A 24,765-nucleotide genomic window follows, 5' to 3' on the forward strand; every position below is an offset into this window, starting at 1 on the left:
GAGGAGGAGGAGGAGGAGGAGGAGGAGGAGGAGGAGGAAAAGGGAACCACACGCACAGACAAACAAATTATTTTTAAAAACTAGTCAAGATCTCCACATGGGTTAGTCAGGGCGCAACTTTTATTGAACCAGATTGCTCTACAATGATGCTACGTCAAGGCAGGGCGGGATGATGTGTGTATGTTTCAGTGTAAACGAACAATAAACAAAACAATAATAAAATAGACCAAAAAATGTATAGTCAAGATATGAACATAGCACCGCAACGGTATGTTGTATAGGGAGCAATCATGACTGGAAGTTGGGAAGAAGGGGGTCGTATGTATTCCAACAGTTTCAGCAGTCACTTATGATATGTCAATTGCCATCAAGAAAACTGACCCCCCCAAAAAATACTCTAAAATATTTGTTCTCATTCTTTAAAAAAATCAGCTGGGTGGATGTAATGCAATCCGCATCTCATAAAATACAAAATTTCCTGTCCATAAAAACAACACTTTCACAGTAAAAAGCTATTCTCCTCGGAAGGACAACTCCAAATCAGTAACAACAACAAAGTGTTTCATTTGGAACACCAGGATGACTGTAAAATGTACATATTTGTAGAGTTTTAAAAAAGCACTCCCCTCCCCACAGGGAAGAGGAAAACCCTAAACTGCCACAAGCATAAAGCTGTCTGAAAGCCAGTCCCTTTGATCAAAGTATCAAAAAAATGCCACAGAGAGGGTGGGGAAAACGATGCTGATGCTGTAAAAATAAACAGCATAAATGGGTTCTGTAAAACAACAAAGACTGTTGAAAGTAACCAGCCTTTCCTCGTACCGGGACAATAGTTTTACAGTAACCAATGTCATGGACATTCAACACAGTTATCTACATGGCAAGTATTTCAGTCAGCTTACCATAGAAGAAGTGAAGCTTTTCCTCTCCAAGAGTCTTGTTAATCAAATCACGTGGTTGGAGATGAACATTTTAGTTTCAAAGACTAAAGGTATCTTCTGTACTTAAATGTACCAACCGGTATTTCTGAACGTAACAAATTTTTATAAACCTTGACTTTTCCTTCATAAAATCAGCTCCATAGAATATGACATCTATAAAAGAATAAATTTATAACTGCAGTCCCATAACATACCGTCTCTACAAAAGTAGGTTTTCCGTTAAGTCACCCAGATACTCAAAAGACGAAGGCACAAAACAATTGTGGTATACAATTAGTGTTTGTTATGTATGATTTCTTAAAAAATAAATCTATTTCTGGTACATACAATCAGTGTTGCATTATCTATCTAAACAGAAAATAAAATAATGCATAGATCATTTTGAAAGCAAATATATATCATGAACAAGTAATGTAGGACCATTTGTATGCCTCACCCTCGGTGCCAAAGACAAGTATATATTTGCACAACTAAACAGAAGGAGGAAGACTGAAGCTAATGAGAACGCCAGTGTTGTGTAGTATCACAGGTCTACCGAGGGAAAAGTCATTACTACAGTGGTCAGATCCTTGTAGGCCACATCAGAGCTAGCAGTGTAGAGGAAAGCTGTGGCACAAATCAAACAAACTTGATTTCTCAGCACAGCTACTGATATGTACAAAGTGTTACGTACAAACAAGACTGCAAAAGCAAAAATGTGCTATGCAATTGAGACAACAGAAATCTCATAGAATAACACATGGACCTACAACACATGCTGTGAATCTCAGTTCACTCACATGAAGTTGATGAAACCAGGACAACTTTTCTATAAAACTAATTTAGTTCAGATGCGCCCATCTTCAGCAGCTTCAAAAAGAAAATCCGCAACAGGTTTTTCATGTATATACAAAACCTTCAACCATGTCAAACTGACTATAGTATAAACCAGTCTTCAGCTAAATAACATCAACCCTATAGACTGACAATAATTGAAAAGTTCTTCCAACAATCCGTTCACACAACCTGCTTCATATAAGGCACTGCGGAGCAGTTGTTGCACGTTTTATCAAGGCTTTAGAAACGTTCGAGCAACAGAAGAACTCTGTCCACAAAATACACTCTTGACAATACTGTATTTTAAGCTGGACAAAAACTGCACTGGCTCTTGAAGTGTGGATCAAATAACCTGTGCTTGTAATTTGATAACAAACGTTTCATGCTCCCACTGAGACGAGTAAGATCATTAAGGGAGGTAAGCAGCTTTAACCGCACCTGTCCGGCTCAACTCTCAACAGCACTTCTCAAGGCACAGACGCACGTGTGTTTGAGTCACTACAACCAGCCTGCGACTTTTAAAGAGTCCTTTCCTTGTAGAACGCAACAACAACAATGAGGCCAAATCCCTGCGGAAGCAGCAAAAGGAAGCCCTGGAGCCTCAGCTTTGTGCAATCCCAGTGGGACAGTCGCACGCTGGACACCACCGTTTTTACTTCCTGGGAATGATTCTATAGGGTGGAGTTGCTTCAAAAGTATACTGGAAGAAAGAAGAAAAAAAATCGAAAAGGGACAAGACTTCATTGGTAGGGGAATATACGGAAGCAACCATAATTGGAAATAGGAGGGCTTTTTACAATTCCTCAACTTTCATGGAAATTCCAAAATGAAGTAAAACTTTTCATGACTTCTGGATGAGAGGTGAATCATATGCAATGCTTTCATGCCACATACAAATAAGTGACCGATATCTAGACAAGCCTGAAATCAACAATACTTTTCTATCTTGTCAATAAGAAACTAACAGTTCCTTTTGAAATTTCACACTCACATTAACATCCGACTAAGTGATAAAAAGAATCAGTACTTCTCACGAGTGATTAGTACCTACTTTTGTACCATTCCCTAGAGAAACAATTTAAACCAAACAAACAACAGTGCATGCAAGAAAACAAAATGTGTGTGTGTGCTAAGGGTAGCATGGAAAACATCGGAAAACAAAACCTGCATTTTATTCGGGAGACAGGGACAGAAAAAAACAACAACTCTGTAAGAAAGTATATATACGCAAGTTCAATGAACATGGTTTCAATTTCATTTCTCGAGTGCATCTATAACAAAAAAATGTGTGTACAGTCATATCACTTTCCCTCTCAGTCACATCGTTTTCTTTTTCCTATCTCACTCTTCAACACACTGCAAAATGGTGCTGGTCGCTGAACCTGTCGCTATAAAAACAAACACTCCCACACACGCACACACACACACACATGCTTCAACAGTAGAAAAAGCAGTAGTCATGCATTTTGACAGAGTCATCTCCAATAAACAAAAATATTGTATCACATATATCTACATATTCGGAAGTAAAAGGTAACAGATCATTATCTAGGTCACCATACCATAATTTGACAACAAGAAGGAAAAAAACAACAACAACAAATGAAATATAACAAATTTGAATAACAAAATATTTCACTGACAACAAGTTTGAAATGTCACCCCAATTTTTTTTTTTTAAATGAGCATGCATGGAAGTCGAAATCAAAGTCTATTTTGTGGGTTTATATATATACATATATATCTATATATAGGTAGAAAAGAACATTCTGGCATGTCTCGGACTTTCTCATCCTGGTCAGAAAGAAGCACACAACAGCACATCACTTTCTTCCTAGATTCAACACTGCAGGAATAACTTAACGATTTGAGGGGGGGGGGGGAGGAAAAGGAGGGATAACCTCACATCACACAGTAGTGAAACAAACCATCAACAGAGTGGCATACAACAACACACGTTATAAAAGTTGTAGACTAGAAGATGCATGATAACTGGAAATGCTAGTACATAAATATGTTTTTATACGCTCTACAAGTGGATCATTAGAGGTTAGGCTAACAATGGATTTTGAGAAAGTAAGTCTCTCCTCCCACCCCTCACACACACACAAAGGCCCAGCCGAGCTTTTTCTTCCTTTGATAAAGGCAGAGGGAGCAAAACCGAAAAAGCTTTGAAAATTTGATCAACCAAAGAAAACTTTTTTTAATTGAAAATTTGCATTCCGCCTGTCATTGCAGATTTGCAAAACAGCAGCTCTAAAGACTGAAAATGTCCTGAGCTCTGATATTATTAACAGGCCAACATGTTGCTGCCATGGGTATGGGAACAAATGCCTATTGCCTTTGACTTATAGATTTTTTTATACTCCCAGAAAAGATCTGTCTATCTGACTATACGAACAAACACATTGACTTTTTAAAATTTTCTTCAATAACAAATACATTATTAAAAAGTTTATCTTCAACAAAAAGGACAGACAAAAATTGCACAGTACATTCCCACCACGAATACTAGTTTTGGGGCTCATCAATACAGCACATAGTATTTCTAGTTATCAAGAACTTCTTTCAGAGAAAGTGTTGTTTAATTACTAAGCTTTAATGGGACTGTGCCACTAGCGAGCGTGTTTCTTGCAGAAAGGTTTGCCCCCCTTGGCACAAAACTGTTGCCCCTCCAGATTTACTTGACATGCCTGCAAGGGAAGAAAAACCAGGATTGGATTACTGAGCACAACATTTTAAACCATCAAACGGGAAAAGCACAAGAAAAGCAGTGAGATATATCACCGGACTCTTTATATATATGGTGCTGAAACCATTAACAGAATATGCAAAACAAAATTATATTACAGGACAAAAAAGATTACCAATCAAGTGCTAAAACTTGAACACTGGAAAATACTCAGTTCACATAGTTTGACACATTGAAGAAAGAAAAACACTACTGTGATGCAAAACGGCAATCACTGAAACTAAAAGAGCACAGTCTGGAAGTCTTATCATGTTACTAACAGACAGCTGACAACAGGCACTTCATCACTGACAAAGAGTACACACATACCACAAGTCATCAGTTGGGCCAGAATCATTTCCAGAGGTATATTTTTTAAACACTGATTGTGAATGTCATACTCTCCCATTGAGAATGATATTTTAGAGATGAGCTTAAGCCCTAAGAAATGTTAAACTGAGAGTAAAAAAATATCTTCTGCCCTCACAGGCTTTTTTCTATAATCGTTATCTCAGAGTAACCTAGTTTTGAGTAATTTGACGACAAAGATTTTGAGTTTCACATCATATATAAAGCTTTTTCGAATGCAGTTCTTTGAACATCTTGACAACAACTCCGAACAATCTTACGATTTTGATAGAGCTGACAGAACACTGGTTTCTGACATCACGATCTAAGTATTTCAAAACAGAAAAAAATGTCAGATAGAATTTTGTAATTCAGAGGTAGCGTAATGATAAAGCATGTATACATAGATTCTTTCTCCAAGTATATATGAAAAGAATATGAATCTGACCCACTGATGCATGCTGTGAGATTTAATTTGAACCAAAAGTTTAATACACAACTTTCAACTTTCATATTGTAAGTATTTTTAAAGTATCAATGCCTCAAAATATGTCAGTGACTTGAATGCGCGATGTGCAATTTGTAAAAGTTTCAACATTCAAAGACCATTAAGCACTTTCAAAAGAGAAACAAAGAGCAAGGTATATATACAGTATCACAGCGCAAGGTGCTGGCATCTTACCAAGACAAAGAGAACCCATTACAGTGGACAGTATGGTAATAGTAGAGGTTCACATTACTTTAACAGGAGTCAGACAGCAAACCAACAGCCAAAGCAGGAACTTGCCAAGTATTTATCCGACAGATGTTAAAGTATTCACCCCTTTCTTGAAGAGAATCAAATAACTCAATAGGTCTAGTAGTAATAAAAGTGGACACTTTCACTCTCTCATTTTGTGACTGTAGTTTAGCACTGAGTTTCACACAATACAAAGAAATATATAGTGCACAGATTTAATACTAAATGGAACTTACACTTCAGATTACAGACTACTTAGCTTCTGTTGCTTTGATTCAAATGCTTCAAAATATAAAGAATACTGAGTCTTTTTTTTTGGGGGGGGGGGGGGGGGGGTAAAAATTCAATCTTTCACAGATTAAGCTACTATGTATGAGAGCAAGGAGGTACCATGTCCTATATTGTCTTGGCTAAGCCATTAAGAAATGAGTGAGCAGCACTCAATATTGGGTGACACAAGATGCCCCCCTCCTCCACCTCACCCCCTCCCCTCCAAAAAAAAAGACTTCCACCATTCATTGTTTTAGAAAGTTTTTGCTAGAGCAAAAGAATAAAGGATATTCATCTGTAAAATTTTTCAAAAATAAAGGCTGATGTTTCAGTTCTTGAAGGTTTCAGTAGGCCCTAGAGCAATCTTGGCTTCAAGCTAAAGTACGAGTCTTAAGGCAAGTTTACTGGAAATGTTTTAAACAATCTAGTTCTTATGAAATAAGTTTTTGTGACAGCAAAGATCAATTTAAAGTGAATGTTCAGACTGAATGTTCAGACTGACCTGAGTTAAGACCTTAGAGTGTTTATACCATGTCATTTTTTTCATGGTAAACAGTTGCACGAGTACAGAACTATATCATATGTTTGCCTACAATATGAGTGATTCTTTCTGGGAAAAAAAAGTCCAAAAGTATACCCCCCATATTATACACACAACATACAGCCACCAACAGGCCCAACAAAAGAGGAGTGATGCTGAATAGGATTTTCCATTGAAGAGTATTGAACATTCTTAACTGAGCCGTTTTCCTGGGTTGTACTCTCTATTTTTATACAGAAATTACAGAAATACGTTTGGATACACGAAATTACAAAAATTAGATGCTTCTATTTATACAAGCCATCAAAAAAAATGCCAGCGGTATGATGGATTCCTCAGGAAATTAACGCTATCGAAATGCACGTAGTTGTTACTGTAATAAACTAAATTTCAGACTTGAAAGACCTCAAAGTGATAGCGATTATTTGACACAATGCAGGAAGAGGGATGGACCCTCCTCTGGATGCAAAATTCTTCGAGAAATCAGAAATTTCATGAGCCAAGGATTTTGAAGCAAGTAGTTTAAACAGGCACAGGTGGGGAGATCACTGTTTGCGCGATGTAAAAATCACAGTCCCTTAAATTCTTCTAAGCCACCTTGACAAATCACAATTTCTGAAAAAACCTTAGGCACTCTTATTTAATTGCCAGATGTGTAGACAGAGGTAAAAACGCTCTCCCCATCTTCTCTAGCCTCAGAAACTTTGATTTATTTTATGATTTTTTCGGCTGTTTTTGGAACACATTGACTAGTGAATTCCTCCAGGTCCACAAAACGTGATAAACTCTCAAAAAAAGAACTATAACTTTGAGACCCCTTTCATTTACAGCGTTTTGAAAGTATTCTAAAAATGTAATTACTGTGCCTGTTGTTTTCTTTCTGAAAATCTTTAATCAATGACAGAGTTAAAAACTTAACCAAAAATAATCATATCAATATCTCAATTAAACTAAAGGACCTTCATTTATCGAAGGTCTGAATAGTAGAGCCTTGGATTCAAAGACCTATATCTTCAGTCTTAATTTGAACCCCCCCCCCCCCCCCCCCAAAGGAAACAGTTACAGATCGATCGCCTACACAAAGAGACAAGTATCTTCTGTCTTAATTTTAACTTCTAAAAAAGGAAACAGTAACTGATCAATCGCTTACAGAAGGAGACAAGTATCTTCCGTCTTCATTTGAACCTCTAAAAAAAGGAAACAGTAACTGATGGATCACCCACACAAAGAGACGAGTCCCCACCAGTGGCTGCCCCACACAGAGGAGTGAGAGTGAGACCAAGACCGACAACTTACCGAGCAGTTGAAGCACTCCGAGTGGAAGTTCTTGCTCATGGCCTCCACCCATCTGTCGCCAGGCTCAATGGGGAAGTCGCAACCAGCGCACATGGTCTGGAACATGGCTGCCCAGTCTGAAGAGTTGTCGATGAAAAGAGTTAAACTCGCTTTACATTGGAACGTTTTTTCATGCACCCAAGCCGCAAAAGTTCAGATTATTTTCTTTGACATGGCATTCTTTTCAAATCACTTCCAAATCATCTAAGAGATCATTCTGTTATATCTGCACTGTGGGTATAACTTGTATTTTCTTAAATTTTCTTACTAAAAGAATTTCATAAAAACATTGGACATGTAAATTTGTCACAATATGGTGGAATCAGGCACTTGTCAAATTTAGGAATATGAAGTTACTGGTTCCATGTTAAAGCTTTATCATTTGGCTTGAATAGAAGTTAAAATATTTGCTAATGAACGAAGAGCGGCCACCTGGCATAAGAGGTTCAACTAGTAAGAAAACGACTAGCCAAATTTGGTGATCTCCAAAGATTGATTGTCCTTGAAAACTGCAATTAAAATTTTGTGTGTTTTTGAACAATATTCGCAGTAAACTCAACACAGAAATGTGTTTATAAAAGGACAAAAATATGTTGAACCAAAGATAAATTTATAAAACTTCTTCGATTTTATCATTTTGATGAGAGCCTGATTTCACACACACACATATATATGTATAGGGGGAACTTATCTTAGAGCCCTTCAAATTAAATGATTAAATTTTTTAAAAATAATTTAAAAAGCAAGTAAAATTTCCATGAACATGGACAACATTGTACCTCTTTCACAGTAGAATTTTCCATCTTCGATGTGGAACTTGGTACCCCCAATGGGCTGGTTGCACTGAGCACACAAGAAGCAGTCGGGGCAGAAGCTCTTCTGCATAGCGTTCACACACTCCTGCACAACAAAGATTGGGTTTGGGTTTAGTGTAAGTAAGAGTTTTACAGCCCTTGCAAAACAATAAGGTCATATAAGTGCCTGAGATTAGAGGGGTTACAAGAGAGTAACAAACACAAGAAAAGAAGGAGGAGAGATAAGGACGATAGATGTTTGATAGGAAAGAAGAAGCAAACCAGACCAGAGCACCTGCCAACCACCCACATTGGGTTTGGGTTTGAGTAAAGAGAAGTACATCAACACAATAAGTCATATACATCAACACAATTAGTGATATAGAACAAGGAATAAGCAAGACAGGTACACAATAACAACACAGGGAAAGCACAGAACAGGGTGCTACCGGTGGCACCCTTCAACCACCCGCACAACAAAGACTGGAGTTCTATGTTATGTTGAATAACAAACAGCTAGTAATCTCTTTTCACCAGAAACAGGGCTGCCCACCCACCAGCAAATGTTTTAGTAATCAGCAAAAGCGTCTGATAAGACCCGTTGAAGACATCGTCGAAAATAGGCCCTAAACTTCATTTTTATAAGAGCGATAAACCATTTAACACCATATGTTTCAAAGAATTTGCTCAAAATGATTCTATATATTTTTAAAGAATTATTTTTGAGGACATATCGTCGCCGAATTACGCCGAATTCCTAGACAAACCGAGGGAATCTTTACTCAATTGGACGGACACTTTCCTTCCACGGGAACCCCCACATATAATATACCAAATGAAAGAGAATTTTATTTTTATTTCAGGAAAACCCAGAGCGCATGAATATTTTCACATTACAAATACTTACAAGAGTTGCGCATCTTCTAGTTTCACTTCTGAAAAAGTTTTTTCATGAGTGCCGTTTAACCTTCTTCTGTTCCATTTCCTGCTACTCAAACCAAAAGTGAACTGTACCTAATTGAATTTAAGTTCTTCATCCTGCTCTACGAAGCATTTTTTCGAGTTTACAGTAAGTAAACCGCAAGTTTTCTGTTTCCAAGTGATCAAGCACTATTGTTTACTTAATTTTGATTTATTCCTAGAGTAAACAAAACTTTAAAACCGTTTTCTCAAAACTTCACCTTCGGATCCCTGTGCTTTTTAAAACGCCATAACTTTTCACAAAGTGCTCCAATTGGAATCAAATAAAGTGCAAAATGCTCGGGAAAGATGTTTCTTTAAAAGAAAGCAAAAAAGTCAATTTTGAAAATTTGCACCATGTGAAGGGTTTTTTTCAGAGCCACAAACAAATAAATTTAAAAAATTAGTAATCTGGCTTAAAAATTCGTAATATAGCCATGGATCGTCTTCTACCCTGGGGTGTTACATTACTCACACACAGACAACAGACTTCCAATTACTAACCCCAATGATAGGTTTTCCACACTTGTCGCACTGCGGAGCAAAGTGCTGAGCGTAGTCCCGCTCACAGTAGAGGAATCCTCCCTCCTCTACAAAGCCAATATCCAGGAGCTTGGTGCCACAGCCAGGGTTGGCACACACAAAGTGGTCTGGACACCAGCACTTGCCTAGCGCAGTCACAAACGGGCCTCTGAGGAGTCATAGGAAAACAGGTAATCTTTTTTGTCCTGTAATTTTCCATTGCTATCCGGCTATAATGGCAGAGGAAGGCCATGCAAAAGGTGGATTGAGGGAGTCAAGGAAACCCTGAAAAATAATAATATCCCAACTGAAAGCTGCGGAGTTGGCCTACCATAGAAAACTGCATCTCCCCTCGACGCTTAACGGCAACAGAAGATGGTAGAGTAAAAAGTAAAAAAAGTAACCGGATTCAAACCCGGGACCAACTGAATGAGAGGCGAACACCTTAACCTCTAGACAACCAACCCCCCCCCCACCCCACCCCACCCCACCCCACCCTCCCCCGTAATTTAATGTGCAAATATTTTTAATGGAAAGACCATGTGAAACCTGGAGAAGAGTCATAGAAATGGATGTACAGAAAAGTGGGAAGACATGGAATGAAATCAAGTGACTAGCCCAGGATAGGGAAAGGTGGAAAGTGTTTGTTCTTGGCCGACTATATCTTGATCCAAGGTGAGAAGGCAATGATGATGATGATGATGATGACTTTCAAATCTCCTTGTATATCGCCCATTGTCTTCACCTGATGGGCATATTGCACCCAGAACAGACTGGGATCCTGCCGGCAGTGGGCAGAGCGGCCGGGTTCATGGCAGCGTCGCCTCGCTTGCCCCGGGTGGCCCCCGTGCCGGTAGGTTTAGGAGGTGCAGCCGAGGAGCCGAAGGGGCGGGGGGAGGCATTGACCACAGGGGGAGGGGGGGCAGCCGGGCTCGGGGCCCAAGGCTTGGCAGCAGAGGCGGGCGCGACAGGGGCGGGGCTTGGTTGGTAGGAAGGGCTTGGGGTAGGCTCTGAGGGGTGGGGTAAAAAAAAAATGTGGTTACAGTTTTTCAGTCTACATAATGAATCCTTAGTGTAAGAATCTGCCGTACACCATTTAAAAAAGTGACGCCATGCACCATTCTGCAAAGTGACGCCATATGTCATTTTGAAAAGTGATATATGACCAAGTCTGACACTGAATAGCGGATAAGACTTACTGTTATCCAGACATGTCAATATAAAATATTATGACCTGTATTTTTTTTCCCAACTACAGATTGGCTCTTCCACCCCCTCCTCTTCTTCATGGTATCTGATTAAAGAGACCTCAAGCATTCATATTCCTTAATGCAAAAAGAAAAGAGTGCATTTTGGCGAAATAAATAGGTCTTTCTGTTAAGAAGTATTAACTACACATATCAATAACAGCACCTACCAACCATCCACGCTTGCATTGAACAGACAGTGCTTCTCAATTCTAAAAAAAACACAACACTCCAAACAGTTTACCCAGTCAAAATGCTACAAATACAATCAGCTACCTTAGAATTATAAAATTCTACAAGACATTTTTGGCCGTTCTGAGTTACTAAAACTATGAGGTCAGAAACCAAATGTTCTATCTGCTCTATCAAAATTGTAAAAATATTTGGAGTCGTTATCAAGATATTCAAAGAATGGCATTCGAAAACGCTTGACGCAAAGTGAAACTAAAAAAAATGATATAAAATTTCTCAAAACTAGGTATTGAGCGGATAGAACTTTGCAATTCTGAGGTAGAAAAATCCTTCATATGTACAGTATGGTCCACTTAAAGTGAACTCTTCGGGACCAGAGGAAAGTGTTCACTTTATCTGAGGTTCAGTTTAACCATTTTGGAAGGGTGGAAGCCTAGAAATAGTAGCTTCGCGCAGTGGTCAGTCTTGGGTGGAGGTGGGGTCGGGGGAACAACACAGCCAGCGAACCTAGACAGAGCTCATTCATTCTGATTGAGATTGCCCTCGCCAACGCCAAGCTGAGATTGTCTGCCGATGCCCGAGGCAAAGAATTTTATTTTCACATCATGGTGACAGTGACACGGTCAGTCCGTTCTTCACTCTCACTCATTTTGGGCGTTCACTTTATCCGATTTCCCATGAAACCGGTTCATTTTCTCCACTATTTTTTTTTACTTAAACAAATACCATTTCAATTGGGACCACAGAATATCGTTCACTTTAACCGATTGTTCAAATAAAGCATGTTCACTTTAAGCGGACTCCACTGTAGTAGGCCAGAGGTCACACATCACTTACTGAAAGTTGGTGCAGGGGCCGGCGGTGGTCCTCCTCCACTGAAACACACAGGCGAGAAAAACATGCAAATAACAATAGCACTAAAATAGACAGGAATCAATCCTTAGTGTAAAATTTTTACATTTTGAGTTTTTGAAGAAAGCAAGCCACCACTGGGTGTGGCCTTCTTTATACACGAAAATCAAAACATACTCAACACTAAAATCGTTTGATAAATCATCATGTTCAAATAGTACATAACTAAAAAAAAACAACTTTCAATTGCATGCCCGCACAACAAAATGCCAAAATGCAGGCTCTAAACGTATTTGTTTCTACAGCAAAAGGCACATTTTTGGTTTTATCAAACAATACAAAACTGACACATTTTTAACCCCGAATCAAAGCATGCCGACCCATTCTCTGCATGCAGGCATTCACATTTGTTTTGGTACCAGTTTAATGCATTCGTTTCGGTTAGAAGTTTCTGGCACTCGGAACTACATAATAAGGTCATATGAGCACGCTGGCATTCACAACCCTTAAAACACAAGCTATGATTTGTGTATGCAGACATCAATTCAAATGGACCAGCTCTCCCGCCTGTTTCAGCTGTATATAGAAATAGAAAGCTGTCCCATACCACTGTATCCCAGGGCAGCAGTTGCCATTCAAGCTTTTAAAAGAAGTTTTTTTGAGTCCACATCTACTTTTGGGCTGTGATTTTCGCCTTTGGCTTCTTTTAATTTAAAAAAAAAAGAAAGTCAACAGACAAAAAGCCGCTGTTGTGAAAGTTTTCATTTAAAAGCATTTAGTTAAGAAGTGGGGCTACACCCCCAAAATCAAAATTCGGCTCAAAATCATGGAATTTGAGTTGTAGGCATTTTTAGCTTCCTCAGCCTCTCCTACAACTATTTCATGGCGTAAAAACCCCCAAAAAACGTATTTTTTCCCATACCGGGCGTGTTTGTAACCGCCATTTCCATATAAAGTCAGTATTTTATTTTTCTTTATCGGCCGTTTTCTCAAAATGCTACTTTTCTCTATACTTTTTTGAATAACTCCACCATTTTTCATCCAATCTTCATGAAATTTTCACAGAATGAAGAAAAGAGATAATACTAAAAATTTGTCTGTTGAATTTTTGATATATGGAATAGATTTTTGTTGGTGGTGTCTGGAGTGTGGATTTTCACAGATTTTTCGGAAACTTGAATGCTACCTCAAGAAAAAATAAACAAATTTTTAGATCTAATGTTTGTGAACACGCATGCAAAAAAACAATCAATTTCCATGAGCAATAAGTGCGGTATTCATTACGTAAGACATGTCAATAAAATCCAATATGGCGGCGTATCCATGGAAATGAAACTTTTTTCTCAAATTTGATTGCGGATTTGAAGACTCCTTACTATGCTTGTTATATGTGTGAAATGTGTTAAAATTCGGTCCAGTAATAAGCGAGATAGCCTCCAGGTGTAGCCCCCCCCCCCCCCCTTAAATTAGCTTACAAGTTTTCCTATTTTAGAAAATATGGACTGAACAAAATTAAAAATCTTTTCAAAAGAGCATTTCTTCCTTTTGAAACAACTTTCTCCTCCAGCTGAAATACCTACTTACAGATCAAATTGCTGAAACATCTGTATTGAATAGTTCCACATAGTTATCTTATAGAAATCATCTATCCTTTCCTAGAATTCTTTGGCTAACAAGAGAATTATGAAATATTTTTTGGACTAATTTTTCAACACCCAAAATTCTACCTAATCAAAGTACAAAGAATTTCCTAATTGTGCCCTTAGAATGACAGGTTTGCAACTCAATGACACACAGTTTTGAGAAAATGAGGTTTAAAGAGTCACTACTTTCAGCTTAAACGTCTTCACACCTTATGTGTTACTTTAGTGTCAAACTGAAAAAAAATACAGATCAGATTGTCTTGAGCACAGGGTCCACGGCATCTTTGTCAGTAATGACCAGTTCATAATTCAGTTCTCGTAAAGAGTGAAGTTAAAACCTTGTCATTGTAAAGGCCTGTTATATCGTCAGTTGATTGATTGATTGAGAGAGTAGGCGTTTTACGGCACTATCGACTCAATTTTAGTCAATATCGTCTGTAATGCTGCAAGAGACACAATATTATTGTCTTTTCAGAACAGACTGGCCGCTGCCACCTCTATCACCTACTGACTGCCCACCTGTTGAGCTGAGCCTGTAGCATTTTAAAGGTGCGCGAGTGGGCGGGGCCTGGCTCCTCCTCTTTCTGCAGGAGCCCCACCTCCTCCTGCACAAGGCGGAACGTCTCCGAGGGCACGTACTTCTTCCTACCCTTCTCATCCACCTCGCTCTCGCGGGCTACGGGTGGTGGGGGCGGGGGGAAATCCTCCTGGGTTGTGTTACTGAAACCGACACACACACACAAACACTAATGCAAACAACTAGGAGCATGCACAAGATGCAGAACTAATCATAAGGTTTCTTTCATTTCTTTTAAAAGTATTAGTTAATTTGAACAAAAAATATCACTGAAAAAATGCAAAAGGAGTGAGTCCTATAGATGGTCCCTTCTCCCAGTTTCTTCCTTTTCGCAGCATTTGAACAAATAAATTCCTCCACAGTCACTGCATTACTTGTCAATCTCAGCGTCACTTCTCAGTTTCTGTGTCCCTTTTCAGTATCATACTGTCACTTTTCAGTTTCACAGTGTCACTTTACAGTCTCAAGTGTCACTTTACAGTCTCACAGTGTCACTTTTCAGCTTCATACTTTCACTTTTCAATACTCCAAGGTGTTTAACCCACAAACTAGAGATGAAAACTAAATATTCTAAAAAGTTCACATCTCGGTCTCCTAAATCCTTCTTCTAAGGCATTATTTGTAAAGCAGAAATAACTTAATAACATTTGTGGAAACATTAATTGCCAGGAAAACAGATGAGTTATGAAAAGATAATCCCAATGTATTAGAATATAGGTTAGTTTCCTTTCAAACTCATAAACAAGACATACAGTGATTCTCAAGATGCACAGTAAAAATTAAAGGAAAGTATGGCATGCTTTAAAGTCAAAGGGTTAATGTTTTCGTACATCAGTGCTGATGATGACAATGATAATGCTTATAATGAATGAAACAGGATATATTGATACATTGGTAGAATAGTGTTGCAGACACAGACTTCAGGTCAAAGTGATATTGAAGACATTGAACAAAAAAGTTATACAGTATTCCAGTAGGACACAACAATACCTCAGACAAATGCATAGACAAGTTAAGGCCAATAACGTGAGAGCAGACCAGAAACAGAAAGGGACATGTTATGCATAGGCTGTTGAGACCTCAAGGCAGAACTGGTGGAATTGTGTCAAAGTTTCAAACTTCCGAGGAAGAATATCGTCGCTTTGCGGAAGAATATCGTCGCTTTGCAAGAATAACTAAGAACTCTGTTCTGAACACCCCCCCCCCCCCCCCCGCCCCCTTTACCGGGTGTTTTTTTGGGTTTTTGTAAAGTGTTTTACGGCGCTCGCAACTGCATAAGGTCATATGAGCGCGCGGGACACTCCTAATATTTTCAGTTGGTAGGAAATTTTGACTTTTACCCGCTGGCGGCCGAAGCCTACTCTTATCGATTTTAGACCACCAAGGGATCTTTAACGTGCGCAACTTGCACACGGGCCCTCCGAGATTTTTCGCCCTTCTCCGAGAAAGCTAGGTGTAGATCTTTCCTACCAGATCAGGGGTGTGGCAGAAAGACAGCAGTAAGGAGGAGCCAAGGAGTAGCAGTAGAAAGGCTGCAGAAAGAGTCAGGAGCTCAGAGGAGGGGGCAAAGGAGGTGAGGGGTGGGGGCAGAAAGTGGAAATGAAAGCAGACAACAGAACATTGCTAGAGAGCAGGAAAGGAGGTGAAAGGAAACAATTTTAGACAAGAAAATTTTTCGGTCGCTACCCGGATTCGAACCCGGGACCTTTGAATGAGAGGCCAACACCTTAACCTCTAGGCCACAAGAGCCCCCCATGGGGTGTTTAAAAAACATTGGAATAACACATTTTTCTTGTGACAGCAATGAAATTCACCTTTGGAAGATAAGAAACAAATAAGTAGGAAACAAATCTAAAGGTTTTTTCCTTTAATCACTAAATACAAGCTGTTTAAAAGGAAAAAATATTTAAATTTTGGGGTTGTTTTGCAAGGACAGCGGCAATGTGGAACCAGAGGAGTAGAAGAATGGTTCAAAACTGTCGAACCTGGAATTTAGATAAGCTTATCAAGACATAATTGAAGCACATTGTGTTGATTCCAAAAGCACCTGTGACAACCAATGCCAGAAGCAGCCCTCCCCCCCCCCCTCCATAACGAAGCAAAAAGCAAGACAATCTAACAGTTAAACCCTTCTCCGCCTCCCATGGGATAATTCATCAAATATTAATCTTGGTTATACGTAAAGCCAGTCAGTCAAACAATTCCACTTAAGACAAAAGAAAGATAATGGTGTTGAGGAAAAAAATCAGAGCAGACTTTTTTCTTTTTAGTAAGCGTTTTACGGCACTTGCAACACAATTAGGTCATATAAGTGCTGAATGAGCAGACTTTTACAACTTCGCAAAATTTTAATCAATGCCAATAACTAGAATGAATACAACGAGTGACAACTCAAAGCTCCTTCAATAAATTCTTGAAAAAAATGTTTTCATCTATAAGACATGACAGATGGTGAGATGTGCCGACAGTCTTGCTAGCTAAATGTAACCAGATGGATTGTAGGGTTGCATGGACCTTCACGTTTAACTTTTACTTAACTTTTTCATCCTCTGTTGCCATTAAGCACCAAGGGGAGATTCATTTTTCTATGGTAGGCCAGCTCTGCAGCTCTTTCAATTGGGACAGTATAATTTCTAAGGGTTTCCTTGACTCCTTCAGTCCACCTTTTGCATGGCCTTCCTTTTCCTTCATAGCCTGAGTGCTTGGTGTTATAGACTCTTGAAGCTGGTTGACAAGGTGACATATGTACCAGGTGGCCAAACCATTTTATTCTCCGTCTTTCAATGTAAGACTTTTAACAAATCATATACATCCACCACAAAACTGTGTTACAGTTACAGACAACTTTCACTTGATTCCGATTTTTTTTACTCTCCAAGAACCAGATCTGAAACAGATGCCGGCAATTACGGTTCTCAACTCGCCACTCATTTCTCTGTCCGCATCTTCTCAAAAACTCAATATCATCCTGATCTTTTTCTGTCAGCCATCTGTTCAAGTTCTGAAAGTAAGTTATTCTACTTCTATTTTTCCAGTGGGAGCAAGATATTGAAGGATGCTTCTTTCATACACTTTCTTCCTTTTCACAGCATTTGAACAAATATATACCTCGACTCAAAAAGATGTCTGCAAACGCTCTAAAACCTATTGATGGTTTACCTCACAAGAACTTTTCCTGCTGGCAACAACATAAAAATTCATGGTATCCCCTCTTAACACATCATCCTTCACACTTTTTCTTGAGGAGGTGTGTGTGTGTGTGGGGGGGGGGGGGGGGGGGGGGGGGGGGGGTTACTAGATTTTCGGACAGACAGACAAAAGCAAGGAAAGCAATATCATTCACAGGCTGCTCATCATTACCCCGATCCCTCATCCTTGTCCATTAGAAACTTAGACTGTCCCTCCAACTGAGTGGAGGCGTTCTCGTTGGAGTAAAGACCTAGAGGGTTGTTGTAGCGTTGCGAAACAATGGCCTTGACAGTGCCTGGTTTACTACCGGGCCCAATAGGGGCCGCGATGGGGGCTGCGGAGGGGGCTGGGGCCGGCTCAGGGGGCTTGTTCATGCTAGGCATGGATGCAGCGGTGTTGCGGGGCTTGAGGGCTGTGTTCAGCTCTGAAATAAGACAGGAATGTTTTAAGTAAGAGCTTTATGGCACTTGCAACACCAAAATTAGGTCATATTATTAGGCCAAAGATTAGAGGTGTGACAGGAGAGTCATAAACACAAGAAAGAAGAAGGAGAAATACGGACGACAGATGTTTGATAGCAAAGACAGAGCAAACCACACTAGAGCACTCACCAAACACCCACCAGACAGAGAGAGCAACCCAAGAATCTGACCCTGAATACTGAAGAACACTTCACGAAATACTTCACGATGATCATTTCATCTATTCCAAAATCTTATTTTATGCTGAAAGAAGGCAGTCTGTGTTCATTCAAAGAACACATTTCCATAACTTTAAAAGCCTGCCTTACAAATGAACTAAACTGTGTTGATAGAGCAAAAAACATTTTCTATCAATAATGATATTAACAATTATGTACAGCATTTATATAGCGCTCAACCAAAATTCAAGTACACAGGATTCCTGCACTTTACATATAACAGTAACTCATAAACAGTACATTGTGTTCTGACTCTATGTATCACGGCCGGGGTGAAATTAGGCGCTCGTCAATTGTTGGGTATGTGGAGTTATTGGTATGCTCTTACAGCCAGTTCCTTTGTCTTGATTTTGATGAAGAAAATACTCATTTGACTTGAATATAAAGTCGACATATTCACTATTGAAGGAGGTGGGGGTCGCCTGGTTTCAGAGGTAAAATTAACGAGAAAATGGGCGTCACAGATTAGCCAATTCCAAACCTTGAGAGTCCTTAGAAACTGCAAATTTGCATTTTTTGTGCCTTAAATCAACATTTTTCAGTAAAATCCACACAGAAATGTGTTTTTAAAAGGACAGGAAAGGTGTTGAGTCAAAAAACAAAAATTCGATAAAAATTACCAAAAAGACAGAAAAGTGACAGGCAGAAAAATGCCAGTTTCTTCGATTTCATTATTTTTGACGAGCGCCTGATTTCGCCACGATGCCTCACACACACATATATCTCATTAATTGAGAAAAACCAAAATGACTTTAGCTGGCTTTAGAAAAAATGAAAAGATTAGACCCTTGTTAAACTACTGGGTAAGGCATTCTAGATCTTGCGGTCATGACAATTACAGTCAACGTACCTCTGCCTTCATCCATAAGGTTTTGTAGGTACTTGAAAGACTTGGACTGGTACTGAGACGGGTCCTGGGGATCCTCCTGCTCGCTATATTTCTCTGCTGCATTTTGATATGCCAGTGGCTCGGCAGGCCTGCTACAAAGGTATTCAGCAACATGAGAAGGAGGACAAAATCAACCACAAGAGAAGCAGGAGGGACAGAGCCTCGACATAAATCTCGGCACAAAAAGTTCACGATGACAGAATAACGAACATGGTAAATTTATAGTCCAACCCAGTGTACCAACAACAAGTCAGTAGAGGGACTTTATTGAGGGTTGGGTGTCTGAACATATTATTATAAACACAACAGCATCTTTGAAAAAAAGTGAATGAAAGAGAAAAATGGAAAGTGAAAATGAGTATGAGTAATGAGTGTGGTGAGAGAGAGAATGATGTACCACACAAACACCACACAATCAGCACTGTTGTTGAGTGCATCATGCAAGTGAAATAGGGTGGGAGACTGCACAAACTAGCGTCTGGCACACTGCACACCTGCTGGTAGGTACATCAGCAGAGAAATAACAGGAACAGTAATCAACAGGGACTTTGGCATCTAAAGAGTTATGTGCATTAATAGGGTACACACTCATATCGAGAGAGGGGGGAGGGAGAAGGGGGGAACAAGAAAACAGTACGTAAAGAAAGACAAGTATGATATTCAAATTGAGGAAATTTTAATATCAAACAACATGCAAAAACTGAAACCTCCACCAAAAATGAACTCATGCAAAAATATGAGACTCACATTACACTGTGAAATAAAATTGTTCTAAAGTATGCAAAAGTAAAATAAATAAAACGATGAAAAAGACAATATACATATCATAGGGCAGAGTCCAACTTTGATCATTTAAGTTTCACAGCTAGTTATCCCCCTTTTGACAGAAAAGATATCAAAATAACTGTGTGGCTTACAGTATTTTTCTTCCCATAGGTAAAGGAGGAGTTGACGGGGGGGGGGGGGGGGGGGGGGGGGGGTTGCAGGGCCAATTTTCATCTGTTATTGTTCCTAAAACTTAATCCTAATCCTATATTGTCCATCTATAACATTTAAGACTCACTTTCCGATCAAGTAAAAAAGAAAAGAATTTTCTACAAGTGTCACAGGACTGACTCAGAGGTAAGTTTCTTTAATTAAAGTCATCTGTTTTGGAAGGAAGTCTTTTTCGCAACTGAATACAGCTTTGACAACGCATATTATATCAATTGCTTAGTCTAAGACTCCGGCAAATGCTTTTTTGAAAAGTGATGTATCATAGTCTTACACTGAGAAGTCGATATTTGCTGACAGTTTACTGATCTGATAGAAGCATGTGTCATGACCAAGACATAAAGTTCAGTGCACTAGGGACTTTGTGATCTATGCAGCTTTCACTGACATTGAGTCGATATAGCTATGGGAGATACTGGCATTAAACCCATACTCTTACATACTTACTAGCTAAGAAAAAAGAAGCCTATTTTATATGTAGAAAAATGATCATGTTCTCAGAATGACATTTGACACGTGACAACTCTCCATTCTTTTAGAACACTATCTTTTCTAAAATGGCTTACAACTATTCAGACCTGCCATCACTCTCAAACTCCCTTCTAGACTGATCTATCAGTCACAAAGAATAGTCAGCCTAAAAGACTTGAGCACCCTCTCAATGAAAAGACAGTAAAAATTACTACTGCAAAGTCAAGCGCATTCGTGGTTCACATTCATTACCTGGAGATGGACAGATTCTGCGTCTGTTGAGACAAGTTGTTCTCATAGTTGGGCCGGGCTGGAGCTTGGCTACCAAAGGGCCGAGGAGTCGGATTGAAGTTCTGAACACATAAAGGAGGGAAAGGGGTGTGGAGTTAAAAGTTAAAAAAAAAAGATTTAACAATAACTACACCACCCATAAACCCCTAGCTCCTTCCCAAAAAACGTCATAGGTTTATAAAACAAAAACTTTCAATGCCAGTTTGAAAGGTAATCTCAAAATTGATAGTCTTAGAAAAATGAGCTCAGCGACTCCTGTGGAGAATGTCACTAGTGATCCAAATCCAAACTTTCTTTTCCAGCTCATGATACTTTATTGTTTAGTCTTTGTGCACTTAAAAAAGGAGGTTTTTTTAAACAATGATCACAGACATTGAATCCTAGAAACTAACCTACACAGATATTTTCCTTGAATATTTTTCTATTTTCAGATTACTGGACAATGTTACATTATATAGTTAACTTTGTCATACAGTGCTTGAAAACATGGAAAATAAGAAGAAGAAATAGATCATGTTTGGATAAGGAGAAAATTGCGAGAGAACCCCCTTTTTCATTTGAAAATTTGTTCATGAATATGCAATATTCTGTATCACATGAAGAAAACTAGATAAAATAGGCAACCAGGAAAAGCTATTTTGTTTTAGTTAGTTAGTTTAGGTAGAGGTTTTATGGCGCTCGCAACTGCATAAGGTCATATGAGCGCCAGAAGATTAGAGGTGCTACAAGAGAGTAACAAACATAAAATAGGAAGAAGGGGAGATAAGGACGATAGATGTTTCACAGGAAAGAAGAAGCAAACCACACCAGAGCACCCGCCAACCACCCACTATTTTGGTTTCCAACATGGCCCACTAATCTTTAAGTGTAAAATAACAAAATTGTAATTTGTCCAAAGTCAAGCATAACACAATCCATAATACATAGATGTTGAGTTTGTCCAAAGCAGATCCGGCAGAAAATATTTTACCTGCACCTGCGGGGTCCTCCTAGTTTGGTACTTCTTCTTGCATGATGCAAGGAACTTTAGTTTGAATCTTATTGAGAACATTGGGTTTTTTTATCACAGAGTTTCATTCAACTTCAGGAAGGCTCTGTCAAACTCTGGCCTGGGTTTTCCCGAACAGGCAGGGTTCAAGCAACCCCCATCCTATATGGCTAGATTGTGTTGATGGGGACATATCACTTTTACAAACTGCAAATGGGCCGAACGGCACTCGCTCAAAGACTTCTGGATTAACAACAACAACAATCAACTGCAATTGTGGCAAAACAACCCAAAAAAAATTCCAATAAAAACCCCCCCGAAAAACCGCAATTACAGTTTGGCCTGCTTCAACGCCCACCTGTACTGTATAAAACAATAACCTGTAGAAACTCCCATTTCCCACTTCCCTCCTTTGTACATTTTTTAACATTATAATGACACTGTGTGAGTAGGCCACCTAAGAAGGTCATTTTTCTCCTAGACAGTTTAATTTAGTAGAGGTTTAATGGCGCTCGCAACTGCATGAGGTCATATCAGCGCCAGAAGATTAGAGGGGTTACAAGAAAGCAACAAACATAAAAAAGAAGAAATGGAGATAGGGACGATATATGTTTGATAGGAAAGAAGAAGCAAACCACACCAGAGCACCTGCCAACCACCCACTTCTTCTAAACAAAGGGTGGCTATCACAGACAGTTTCTACAGTACCTGCTTTCCAGCAGGTGCCGGCGGGGCGACGGGAGACACAGCCGCAGGCTGGGGGTTCCAGTTGGTGTTGATCTGAGGGCCGTTGAAGCGATCGTAGCCTCCACTCCCTCCCCTGGGAAATAAACACAACAAAACAGAAGGTTAGCTTGTTTTAGTAAATGTTTTACGGCACTTGCAACACAATAAGGTCATATAACTAATATAAGTGCCAAAGATTAGAGGCATTACAAGGGGGTAACAAACACAAAAAAGGGAGGAGAGAAAAGGATGACCGACGTTTTTTAAAAAAAAAATAGTAGAGGGTTTTACGGCGCTCGCAACTGCATAAGGTCATATGAGCGCCAAGGGGTGGGTGTCAACAGAGAAGTCTTTACAGGGAATCAGATTTAGACTGCTCACCTCTCTAGCTTCAACAGCACAAGGTCTGCTTCGACTATCAAGGCACCCCGGAAATAGCAGGTCACAAGAGAGTGACAAACATACAAAAGAAGTAGAGGAAAATGACAATAGTAAGGATCAGGAAAGAAAAAGCAGCAGTTCCCTGTTGTAGATCAGGCACATTTATGAGCGTGACATGAGTCAGCCCATTTACAATTCTTCAATGCTTGAATGAGAAATGTCCCCCCTAAAGACACTACAGTCAGTGGCACTGCCCCGGGGGTTGACAGACGTTTGATAAGAAAGAAGGAGCAAACCACACCAGAGCAGGTTAGTATTTGTTTTTCAGCTCAATAATATCTCTGTGGGCGACTGTGATAGTTCTGTTTGTTTCAGTAAGAGTTTTATAGCACTTGCAACACAATTAGGTCATATAATAAGTGCCAAAGATTAAAGGTACTATAAGAGAGTAACAAACACAAAAAAGAAGAAGGTGGGACCAAATCCCCCAGAGCACCCGCTGACCATCCATGGTGACTCTGGTAGAAGTTTATTTAAGACAAAACTGGAAAAACAAAGAAAACGGATCAGATAATGTTGCCACAGTGATATGTAGCTGCAGCAACAGCAGCTGCAACATTACTACTAACAATACCATCAAAACCATCAATATAGAAGCAGCAACAGCAACACAAAACACAAAAAACGGTAATACCTGCAGAAACAATCAACACTAATTTTACAAAAAACAATCTCTTATCAACTTTGAATAAAGAGTAAGTTGCATTGTTTTCCAACAATCCCAAACCAGCCTTTTCTTTCGAACAGAAAGAGAAGAAAATACAAGTTCAATAACCCGCTCAGCAAATTTTTGTGTTTACTATGACAAATTATAATCACGCATAACTTTATAAATCCTTTCAAATAAGACCACGTCCAACTAGGAGTGGGGTTTTTTGGGTTTTTTTTTTAGTAGAGGTTTTACGGCGCTCGCAACTGCATAAGGTCATATGAGCGCCAGAAGACGATTTGAGGTGTTACAAGAGTGTAACAAACATAAAAAAGAAGAAGGGGAGATAAGGACGATAGATGTTTGATAGGAAAGAAGAACCAAACCACACCAGAGCACCCGCCAACCACCCACCCAAATAGGAATATTTGGACCACGTCATTGTTAATCACCAGGAGCAATGTCAACTTATGTCAGGTTGATTTTACTTGGTTATTTCTTTTAGAAAGGCCACTGTATCATGATCAAGACATAGACAAGGGGAGAATCACCCTTCCACACGCTGCTGCACTACCACTGCCTGATAATATTCTTTTTGAACCATGGCAGTGTTTGTTTTCTTTCTTTATAAAAGCAATAGCCAACATTCAGGACCCAAAGTAATCATTTTATCAACACCCCCCCCCTCGACCCCACTCGTTTTGGACGAACGTTTGAACAATCTGCACTTGAGCCCCCGCTTTGGAGGTTAAAACAAATTTTTTTTTTTTAACCCCAAACTGAGAGGCAATAAACCGCTTCCTTTCCCGCGTGTGCGAAACCTGTACCGGTAAATCACCCAAACGTCTATAACTATCATAATACATTTCACCTCTGCCCAGCTCCCGCACCACTCCTTCTGCTCCCGAGAGAGAGAGAGA

At 39.4% G+C, this 24,765-nt stretch overlaps 1 protein-coding gene across 1 annotated transcript in view; it reads right to left on the reverse strand.

The window, feature by feature from the left end:
• Positions 1–98: 98 nt before the first annotated feature.
• LOC101846540 (PDZ and LIM domain protein 7) overlaps positions 99–24,765 on the reverse strand; it is a gene marked incomplete in the record, with an annotated part of 76,031 nt that continues 51,364 nt past the window's right edge. The window contains 11 exon segments of the mRNA XM_005110009.3: positions 99–4,450; positions 7,683–7,798; positions 8,501–8,621; positions 9,980–10,166; positions 10,743–11,007; positions 12,274–12,311; positions 14,451–14,651; positions 17,869–18,121; positions 19,248–19,378; positions 21,003–21,103; positions 22,738–22,849. Coding sequence (XP_005110066.2) covers positions 4,373–4,450; positions 7,683–7,798; positions 8,501–8,621; positions 9,980–10,166; positions 10,743–11,007; positions 12,274–12,311; positions 14,451–14,651; positions 17,869–18,121; positions 19,248–19,378; positions 21,003–21,103; positions 22,738–22,849 — 1,603 coding nt within the window.

The sequence above is a fragment of the Aplysia californica genome, unplaced genomic scaffold (genome assembly GCF_000002075.1).
Source record: "Aplysia californica isolate F4 #8 unplaced genomic scaffold, AplCal3.0 scaffold00840, whole genome shotgun sequence".
Lineage (NCBI taxonomy): Eukaryota > Metazoa > Mollusca > Gastropoda > Aplysiida > Aplysiidae > Aplysia > Aplysia californica.